Below are 11362 nucleotides of genomic sequence, written 5' to 3'. Positions count from 1 at the left end.
AAGAACTTTTTCAGGGTGAAAGCTGTTTTGACAGTGGAACAGACTCCCTAGGTGGTGGACGACCCTAGGATCGTTAGAGGCTTTTAATCACAGGTTGGATGACCATGTATCAGGGATGCTTTAGCCGAGATTCCTGCATCGCAGTGAGTTGAGCTAGATGACCCTTGAGGATCCTTTCTGAGTCTACAACAATAAAGTTTAAATTCAAATGGTATTTATCAACCTGGCTTAGATTTGGAGTTGCCAACATTTCAACCAGCGACTCTAGTTGTGTGCTTCGTAGCAGGTAATGACAGATAATGTTAGTGGGTGTTAACATTTCTTTTTGTGTTTGGAAAGCTTCAGCTTGTGATATTCTTACAGACAAAGTTTCTGATAAAGGCACAAGAGCAGACTAGTTTTCCACCCCCACTGGAAAACTGGCACACCCAGCCCAGCTGGCAGTGAGTGTCATTGGCAGTGTCTTGTGGAACTCTCTGCCAATAGAGATTCAGTAGGCGCTTTCTGTTTCTTTTAAATGCCTGCTAAAAACTTTTCGATTCCATCAGGCTTATGCAGGCAATTAAAGAACATGTACAGTATTTCCATAATAGCTGGCTGAGCTCTGATTCTAACTTTTTGATACTTTTTAAAATAAGTGCTTCTTTTTTTCTTTTTGAAAAAAAGGTGCCCGGTGCTCACCATGATGTTGTTATAGTAAGTGCCACACTTTTAACATTTGAAAGGGAGAAAAAGAGTGCCAGTGCCCTTGGGTACCCCCAGAAAAAAGCACTGGTTTTTATTGTATGAATTTATTTATAATTGTTGCGACTCCTCATTATTATTAATAGCAAAATATAAATATTTTTTATAAATATTAACGAAGCAAAACAGTCTACCCATCAGGAGCTGATCTATGTGTCAGTCAGTCAATGTTTGTTACGGCAAACAGCCAGCATATTAAACCAGAAATTCTGCTTAATTCTCTACATAAACAATAAAAACGACTGATACGGGGTTTTAACAGTCAATATACTAATTAAGTGTACTTAAAATACGTGTCCAGAGGAATAAAACACCATAAAAGAATAAGAGATTTAACTAAGAACTGTAGCGGTTTATGGTGATCTATATATGTAATGCATCCTTAAGCGTTATTTGATGAGCTAGCATTTATTTAATAAGGTGATATGGTCAGCTGTATATCAGGGGAAGCTAATCTAGTGCCCTGCAGATGTTTTGCATTTGCAGCTCCCATCAGCCTCTGCAACCAGCTTGACTACTGGTGAGAAATGTAGTCCTAGCAACAGCTGGAGAGCCACAGGATTTACCACTCCTGCAGTAAAGAAGGTGTTGGACTTTCCTTCATTGCTATTTTTTAAACAGAAGCTGGATGATCACCTATCAAAGGTTCTTTAGCTGTGATTCTGGCATTGCAGGGGGTTGGACTAGAGGACCTTTGGTGTGCCATCCTTCCAACCTGACGCTCTAGGATTCTGTGTTCCAGTCTGGTACCCAGACAACGAGAGCTGATATCCCCACCGGGCAAAAAAGGCAATTGATGATTTGCATGCTGAGATGGAAGCAACACTGCAGGGTGGGGACAGGTGTGTGTATGCACGTACCCAGTGTTTTCTTAACCAGAGCAGCAGCTGCATCTAAACAGCACAGCTCAGAGTAGCACCGTCCAACAGTTGGGCTTTCCCTTGCCTCCGCCCCAGCTGTGATTTCCAGAAGGGGATGCTGTGCTGCCACTGCTGAGAGAGACAGCTGGTACCCACCCCGCTCCTTTAAGGCTGCATCGTCAGATCCTGGCAAGCATCTTTCTACAACAGCAGAAGCAGGGAAAGGCTGCGAGAGACAGGTGGATGCATGCAGGAGGCAGCGGGGAGCAGCTCTTCGCCAGTGGCAGCAGGGAGAAGCGGGGAGGTGAGTAGCTACTAACAGCCGGCTCGGGGAGGGGGGCAGCATTTGTTCTTATTCAAGGCGGGAGATGTTCTCTTTGGGAACAATATGGATGTTGTCTAGGAAGGGTGCGCAGCCTTCTGGTCTCCTGGGTTGTATTCAAGCGGCTGCAATTTACTCTCAGCTGTGATACTCTCTTAAGTTCGACAAAGGGCCAGCCTGGGTTTTTATTCAACCCCACTCTCAGCAACGAATCGACTAAAGGGGCTGGGTGGGGAATGGTGTGTGTGCATGCACAGAACTTGTCTTTTTCCTACAGGTCCTAAGGAATTCTGGGGTATGTGCTCCAGAGGGCTGTTGGTCATCAGTTCTGCAGATGTCCCCCTCCCAGTATTATGGAGGAGTGCATTATAACCCCCTCCCAGGAAGAGTTCTGACTTTTTTTTCCTGTCTGTGACTGATCCTGGTGATCTTATGCCTTTTGCAGCAACCTGTCCGTCCATGCCCCATAACATGCTCCCCACCACTTGGCTCAGTGATGGGGAACATGTGGCCCTCCAGGTGTTGTTAGATGACAGCTCCCGTGGCCATGGGCTATGCTGGCTGGTACTGATGGGAGTGTAATGTAACAACATCTTTAATTTTGCTCCACAGCTGGAAAAGCTTGTATCTGCTGGTTTTGCATGCTGGGTGGCTGTTCTAGGTGCAGCAGCAGAGTGAGTTAAAAACAAACATGGCAACCCAACTGGAAGTGACCCTCTCTGTAAAAAAAACCCATCCCCCCTGAAGTGTGTGTACTTTTTACTCCAAGTGTTTCCCTGCCAATAGTGTAAAAATATGCATCACGGTGTTTCATGTTTAGAATATTTAGAATCTTTTTTCTCAGAGACTCCTAGAAGCTTGAAATAAATAACTCATCATGCAAATTAAGGCAGTGGTCCTCCTATGCAGGTTTACTTGGGAATCGGCTCAGTGGGTATTATCTCTGAGTAACAAGGCATAGGGTTGGGCTGCATGTGTTTCTGCCATAAATTAGTACCCCAAAATCTTCTACACAATATTTTGTTTATCGTCTTACAATCACCAGTCAGGTTTGCCAACATCTTTACTGCTCTTTGTTACAGTACCTTTGGTAACAGTTTGATCCATACGCATTGACAAGTATAAATCTCTTTAGGTGGGTTTTGATAGCTTTTTTCTTCTGTGTGGTTTTTAATGAGTAAATGCTGCTTTATATACTTTTTATATTTAATTCTCTGGTTGTATTCTTGTTGTGTTCTAATATTGGGAGCCACATTGAGATAAAAATTTATATTTTTAAACAGTGGGTAAAAATGATTTAAATATATAAATAATGATAATTTCCATGTTGTCAAGTGTTTCACTTGCTGGTTTCTATAGCTGTTATTAAAGGCAGAAGAGCATGTCAGTCCTTTTTTCCCCCTGCTGAACTGGCAACCATAGCCAAAGTCCAGCCAAAGTCCATTGCGACTAACTACCCAGCTAGATTTATGTAGGAATTCCGTGTTTGGAGCTTCCAACAAATTTTTCTGTCCTCAGAAATAATGGTGTGTGTGTGATTTGGATTGGGGCCTCTGTGCAAAAGGAAGAGGTCAGGTCCTGGCCCCTGTGCTAATTCCCCACATTAAAGCAGTCCATGGAACACAGGAAGACATGAAGCTGTCCACTTCGGTGGGAAGCATACAGCCCAATTCTGCATGTTTTTACTTTGGAGCAAGCCTAGTAAGCTCAGTGAAGTTTCTTCTTAGTAAGGCTAAATAAGATTGTTGCCTTACAGTGCAGTCCTTTACATTTCCATTCAGAAGCAAGACCCATTCAGTTCAATGGGACCCTTTCCTAGGTCAGTGGGTATTGGGCTGAAACCTCTGAATTGACAGTTTTAGGTAGCCTGGGATGAACTGAGTCAATGGACCATCCATACTGGACTGTGGTTTTGTTCTGTTTTGTTTTTGAATTAGTTTACACTGTGCCATCTGCACATCTTCTCATAGTGCGATTTTATGTACAACTGCTCCTATTCCATCATAAGCACTAATCATTATGAATGCACAATAAAAATCATGTTTGGATACCCAGTGTCACTGGTGGACTGTTCTCCTGCAGTTGTTCAACAGTTGGTCTATTGAAAAACTTGACAGAACATTTGGAGAATGTTCTCCTAAGTCCACCTTCTCCAACCTAGTGCCCTCAAAATCTTCTGAGACTCCAGCTGGAAGTCAAACAACATCTGGAGAGCTACAGGTCCCCATCCTAGATCAAGGTTGTATCAAGACAAGCAGGGTTTCCCCCACCTTGCAATCTGCTAGCAGGGGAATATTTATCAGTCTGTCACTACTTGAAAAGCCATTCCGTCCACGTTCTGTTTAAATAACTGCAAGAAGGGAGACCAGGAGAGGAGCTCAAAGTGGTTAGCGCCATCAGTAGTGAACAGCACCTGGGCAACTGACTAAGCAGGCACACACAACGGATCACCTGGTTATACTCTTATTCCCCACTATGGTGAGACATATCATGTTTCTATTTAAATTATAGTAATTATTTCTAATTGAACCTATAAATTAGCCTCTTCAGTTTTATGCAACTCTCTTTTTGTAGTGGGGTGTGTGTGAATGCACTTCCTTTTTTTATTTTGGCCGCATCTGTGACCACTCTACTGCTGCACCGTATGCAGTACCTTTGCCCTTCATAGTGTTGCTTCATGCAGCTTTAACCAGTTGAAACTCATATGATTAACTGATGGAGATTTCCTAATTGACTGAGAGCATGCTTGGCTACTGGTAGATCTTGTGCCCATACCTCTTTCTGGTAGCATTGCCAGCTTATCAAGGGGAGTGGGTAAACTTGTGGAAGGTGAGGATGCAAAGTAGCAACTGTTTATGATCATAGAATTGTAGAGTTGGAAGGGACCCCAAGGGTCATCCAGTCCACCCCATGTAATGCAGGAATCATTTGCCCAATACGAGGCTCAAACTCACAACCCTGAGATTAAGAGTTTCGTGTTTTACTGGCTGAGTTGTGACATGCTACCTCCAGGGTCAGAGGCAGCCTGCCTCTGAATTACCACTTGCCAGGGTTTAGCAGCTGGAGAGAACTATTGTGCTCATATCCTGTTGGTGGGCTTCCTTCCCAAGGGCATCTGGTGGCCTGCTGTAAGAAGCAGGGTTTGGACTACATACGCCTTTGGTTTGTTCCACCAAGGCTGCTCATATGCTGTTATGTCCAGGAAATAGCTGGTTTCGCTGATTTTCTCAATTGAACAGCAGCCAGAGACATTCCCAGGTACTTAAAAGATTTGAGACTTATGGTCATAGGCACAATTTGCAGAAAAATTGAATATGCTCATTTGTATTGTGGGTGCGAATTTAGAATCTAAATGTCACAGAAGGCAAGCCAACTGACTTCCCATCCAAATCGCCCCAAATTAATTCTTCTTCTTTCAATTATTTTGCACTCTACCCCCAAACCAGTTCCTTTTCCATTCATTTGCCCCAATTAATTTCCCAACGGATCCTGTTATAAATCAATTTTCTTTCCGTTGACCCATTTTGTGCCCCCAAATCATCTCTAGATAAGGTGATCTTAAATTTATTTTACCAAATTAATATTCTATGCAATAATTCAGATCACCGCTGCCAATTCACCACCCTGACACACACACACACACACACAATCGGAACACTTGGGGCACATAGGAAAAGATTTGGAGCCTGTGCCCCAATATGACCACCCCTAACAGCACCCAGACAGGAGCTGGAGAGGTAGGAGTTAGCAGGTGAAGCTGTACATGGCATTTTCATCTATTAACCTCAGGAGATCAGGCTGTTGTTAAAAGTACAAAAAAGCAGGGGCTGTTCAAGAAGTTGGCAAGCTTTCTTTTCATCCCATTCCTATGAGATGCAGCCAGATCCCACACTGGTGTAGGTAATAGTCAGTATACTCAGTATGGTCTGAGTTCTTTGGAAGTGTCCAGCCTAATCTGAAGTATGATTATTCAGAAGTAAATTCCATTGAGCTCAATGGGGATTGTTTCTTAGTAAACCTGTTTAGGATGACAACTTTGGCTAGGCACAATCCAGCCAAAAGAACTCTTAAGGCCCAGTGATTTCAGTGGGAGAGAGTTAAGCATCTGTTTCACTTGTGGAAATCAGTGGGACTTGCACTCAGGCAAATTTAAAGACATTCTTTATTTTTGCAAAGCTTTTCCAATTACGCATTGATTTGGGGTGGAGAGTAAAACCCTAATAACTAAATCCCCCAGTACTAGAATTTAGCCATGGCTTTTTCATGAAAAAGTACTTGTATGAGCACATATCTACCCAAACTGCCAATTCTCCACAACCAGTTTGCACAGATCAGGAAGTAAGACCGGTCAATCCAGTTCTCATCCAAACAAACTGGGTCCAGAAGACCTCTTCTTCGAAATGAATCACTGAAGGCCACACAGCTGAAATTCCTGTGGGTAGGCAGTTGCAGAGTAGAAATCCATTCCTACTCCACTAACTTAACAAAGCTGTATCCACAACCTTGTTTTGCAGGGGTGGGGAACCAGTGACCCACAAGCCAATGTGGCCCCCGGGGGTGGTCTCTATCATTGCCTCCTCCTTGTGCTGCCTGACACCCTGTGCAGGTTTTAGACTTGAAAAAAGTATTCTACTGGATCCATTAGGAGGATTTTTTTTTTTCAAAAATACTACGGAGCATGGAGGTGTTTGCAGAAGCATCACAGCTGGGGAGGAAAAGGGTAGACCAGGGGTCAGCAAACTTTTTCAGCAGGGGGCAGGTCCACTGTCCCTCAGAACTTGTGGGGAGCTGGACTATATTTTTTTAAAAAAATGAACGAATTCCTATGCCCTACAAATAACCCAGGGATGCATTTTAAATAAAAGCACACACTCTACTCATGTAAAAATACGCTGATTCCCAGACTGCCCACGGGCTGGAATTAGAAGGCGATTGGGCTGGATCCAGGCCCCGGGCCTTAGTTCGCGTATGCATGGGTTAGGCTTAAAATATATTTATAATAGTGTGTGTGTGTGTGTGTGTGTGTGTGAGAGAGAGAGAGAGAGAGAGAGAGAGAGAGAGAGAGAGAGAGTTGTGTGTGGTGGCCATGCCCACTTTGGCCCCACCCACCACTTGCATGTGTTGTGGGAGTTGAATTCCAGTGTGGAATATTAATTTGGGGAAATAAATTTTAGATCGCCTTGTCTAGAGATGATTTGGGGGCAGAAAATGGGGCAACTCCAGAGGTCTGGTTAACAGGGAATGCAACCCTCAGGCTGAAAAATGTTCCTCACCCCTGTTGCTGGGTTGAGGTGAGGAGAGTGTCCAAGAAACTTTTAACAAAGGATCAGACAGCCAGGGGTTAACAGGCTACCTTCAGCCGCCAGAAGCTCTCTTCCAATTAGCTTTAATAAGACAGCAGCAGTTCCCTTTGGGGAAATGTGGCTTGGACTAATTGGCGGCAAACTTAAATGATTTGCCCAAATGCTGGGAATGTAAAACCGATAATGGAACAGGGGTGGCGTGTGCATGTAGAGTGCACAAGGCCAAGAATGAGGAATGCAGGGAGGTCTCCCGGAGTGCCACCTTTGCATCTTTTTACAGTGGTGCCTCGCAAGACGAAATTAATTTGTTCCGCAAGTTTTTTCTTCTTGCGAGTTTTTCGTCTTGTGAAGCACGGTTTCCCATAGGAATGCATTGAAAATCAATCAATGCGTTCCTATGGAGACCGTCCGGGGACAGAGGGGACCTGTTTTAGAGCAAGGGAAGGGGCAGCGGGGAGAATCGCTTCTCCCCATTGCCGCCCCTTGCTTCAAAAGAGGTCCGGGGTGCGGGGGCAAGCTCCGTTTTGCGAAGCAAGCCCATAGGGAAATTCGTCTTGCGAAGCAACTCGAAAACGAAGAAACCTTTCGTCTTGCGAGTTTTTCGTCTCGCGAGGCGTTCGTCTTGCGGGGCAGCACTGTAAATCATTTAGTTGCTTGACCAGTAGAAATCCAACAGGTGAAGCAGCCCACTTTCCACAGCTCCTGTCAGCCAACAAGGAAGCACATGGAACTGACACTTTCTGGTGGTTAACACAACAAAACGGGGGGGGGGGGGAGAGAAGTGTGCTGGAAGCTTTATCCTCCCTGGTCCTCAGCATGTGGGGATGCACCATGTTCTTTTAGCACTCTGCATATTCTCTGGGGCACTGCTGAATGTAATCCAGGTGTTGAGTGGTAGAGCTCTGGAACCGAAAAAACCCCATGGCCAAGGCTGAGTCATGGTGAGCTCTGGCTTAGCATAAACATTGTGTAAAGGTAAAGGTAAAGGTAAAGGGACCCCTGACCATTAGGTCCAGTCGCGGACGACTCTGGGGTTGCGGTGCTCATCTCGCTTTACTGGCTGAGGGAGCCGGCGTACAGCTTTCATGTCATGTGGCCAGCATGGCTAAGCCGCTTCTGGCGAACCAGAGCAGCGTACGAAAACACTGTTTACCCTCCCACTGGAGTGGTACCTATTTATCTACTTGCATTTTGATGTGCTTTTGAACTGCTAGGTTGGCAGGAGCAAAGACTGAGCAACGGGAGCTCACCCCGTCGCGGGGATTCAAACTGCCAGCCTTCTGATCGGCAAGCCCTAGGCTCTGTGGTGATCACAGCGCCACCCTTCCTTGGTTAATCTGGGGCTTCATCCACATTATTGCTTGAAATAACCATGTTACAACAACTGCCAGTGTGGCATCTGAATCACTCTTTCACGTGTCCATCCAGAAAATTAATCCAGCTACTCTGGATTAACACTAGTGAGGATTTGGGTGGGCACACTTATCACTAGAAATATCAAGTTTCAGTGACCAGGGTGGGGGAGCAGTTTTTGTCACCCACCCACTTTGAGGCTTCAGGAAGGGGAAGGTTAGAACAGACTGTGTTGCAATTAAAATTATCTGCATAAACACACTGGGAATCGTTTTTATAGTATTACTCCAGATCAATAACTAGAACGGGGGTGATGGAAGGGATTATGCATAAATGCCTCTTGTTTTTTTTCACTTCTCAGACAAGGAGGCATTTAAAGCGAACCTTCAAGGCTATGCTAAACAAGCAATTAGCCTGGCACTGTATTACATCACTCAGTGTACTGAGACAGTGTCTTGTCTAGAGTGGCTGATTTCATTAGCACCACGACAGGGCCTTGTATTATCTGAGAGATGGCAGCTTATACAGCCCAAAGCCCAACAGCCCTCTTTGGTGCCCTGCTCCTTAATTTCGGAATGAAAACTTTAGCTGTTCATTTATTTCAGAGTTTTTATACCCCAATTTTCCTCCAGATCTGAGCACAGGGTTGTTTGCAATATGCACCATAAATTATGAACAGTGATATAAAATAAAACAGAAGAAAACCATGCATCCATTATTTTAAAAAACAGCAGCACTAAGCCTAAGCTCCAATCGGCATCGACTTCATCCTGCTCCAAACACCTGAACAAATAAATATATTTTCGCCTGTCACGTAAATATAGCTGCTGTTTTCATGAATATGTGCATTTTTCAATGCACATTTTACTCCATTATATGCATTTCTATACACTTTAATTAGCCAATGAACTGCAATTTAAAGTCTGGAGGCAAGTGAATTCCAAGGGATGGCTGGGTCGCAGTCTGTGTGTGTTTCAGGAAGAGTGAATAGGTAGGTTTACCTGTAAATGCTAACAATACCAAATTTCTCCTCCATCCCTAACGTAGGGTGACCAAAAAAGAAGAAAGAAGAAAAGCAGACTGACCACCAATATTTTATCTTTCATAGTAGTGCACAAGAGAACATGAATTTAGCGACATAAATAGAAAAATAGCCTCTTGGGGGTCCTGAACATAGGAAGCTGTCTGATACTGTCAGACCATCCAGCCATCTAGCCTGGTGGTGTTTACATGGGCTGAAAGTAACTCTTTGGGAATTTAAAGCTGGAATAATTCTTCTTTTAGCATTATTCCACAAGATCCTGAGTTGGCAAGGATTAAATATGGGACCACCTTCATCCAAGTCTGGGCTTTCTCACTGAACTATAAGCTGATTTTAATTCTTGTTTCTTTTGTTGCCAAAGGCAATAGGTTTCCATCATGCTGTAGCAAAATAATAGTAATAATAATTGACGATGAAGGGCTAGAGGGAGTAAAAGCAACAGTGCTAGAGGCTAATGACTTAATTGGAAATCATTTAGGAAACTGCAAGAAAGGTTGAAAGCAAACCAGAACACAGATGAAGTCAGTAATTCTGGTTTAGGGGTGTACAAGACTTGTTTTAGACTGGAAATTATCTTAATCTAATGGATTATTTTGCCAGATGTCTGGAAACAATCTGGACTGAAGCCAAGGTTCAAGGATACTAGCATGGCCTGAAGCCATGGGTCTGCATCCGTGTACCAGAACTGGACAAATGGAGGTGGGGAGAAAAGGGACACAGCTTCAGGTGAAGAAGATGATACTCTGTAGCATCTTCCTCAGCCAGTGACCCTCCAGACATTTTGGGCCACGACTCCCATCAGCTCCAGCCAGTACAGCCAAAAGCATCTGGAGGCACCAGGTGGCAGAAGGCCGTAGTAATGCATGCTGGAAATGGTTTGAATTTTGAACACACAGTCTCTGCCCTAGAAACGGATGTCTTGCAATGCAGCAAAAAAGGGTTCTGACATATTCATTTTGTTTTAGGTGTTTTTATACCACCCTTCAATCATATTCTCAGGGAGGGATGGCGAAATAAGAAAAAAGAAAACAATTAAAATGCAAGTACAAGTCAACCCAAGGCCACAGAAATATAAAACAGTCAGTTTTCAGATTAAAATTGCGTCTGAAAAGCTTGGAAGGGAAGGTCTTTGGAGGCTGAAAAGACATGATGGTAGGAACCAGGTGGTCACCTCTGGGGAGAGCATTGCACACCTGGGGTGCCACCAACAAGAAGGCTGCCCTCTGGTAGCCTCCTGCTTCATGTCAGATGGTGGGGCACCTGCAAGGATGCCCTCCACTGAAGATCTCCATGGAGAGGCAGGAGCAGATGAAGACACACTCTTTCAAGTTCCTTGGTCCTCAGGATTTAAATATCTAAAACAGCACTTTGGACTGAGCCTGGAAAAAGAATGGGATCTTGCGTAGCTCACGGGGAATAGGTATAATGTGAACATAAGTACCTGGTCCCAGTTAAATACTCCAGTAGCCACATTCTATGCTAACTGCAGTTTCTGAGCAGACTTCAAAGGCAGGCTCACATAGAGTGTATCAAAACAGCCTAAACTGGAGGTTACTAGAGCATGGATTACTGAGGCCAGGCTATCTCTGTTGAGGTAGGGGTACATCAGTCTTTTAAAAGAATATCTGCTTGTTTTTGGCCTTCTCAAACCTTAGGGCCCTTTCAGAGGGCTGATGGCCAAAACTCTAGAATCCTTCACTGAAATCCTGTATTTGTGGAACCTCTAAGCAGAGGCCAA

General features: G+C 44.2%; 1 protein-coding gene across 1 annotated transcript in view; it reads left to right on the top strand.

Annotated features, from left to right (window-relative positions):
- Positions 1 to 1397: 1397 nt before the first annotated feature.
- RIMS3 (regulating synaptic membrane exocytosis 3) overlaps positions 1398 to 11362 on the top strand; it is a 62858-nt gene continuing 52893 nt past the window's right edge. The window contains exon 1 of the mRNA XM_082229155.1: positions 1398 to 1908. Coding sequence (XP_082085281.1) covers positions 1852 to 1908 — 57 coding nt within the window. The 5' untranslated portion in view covers positions 1398 to 1851. The remainder of the gene's footprint in view (positions 1909 to 11362) is intronic.

This window comes from Podarcis vaucheri (assembly GCF_965113315.1).
Source record: "Podarcis vaucheri genome assembly, chromosome: 7".
Lineage (NCBI taxonomy): Eukaryota > Metazoa > Chordata > Lepidosauria > Squamata > Lacertidae > Podarcis > Podarcis vaucheri.
The sequence above is the reverse complement of the archived record's forward strand: the minus strand, read 5'-3'. Positions and strand labels throughout refer to the sequence as shown.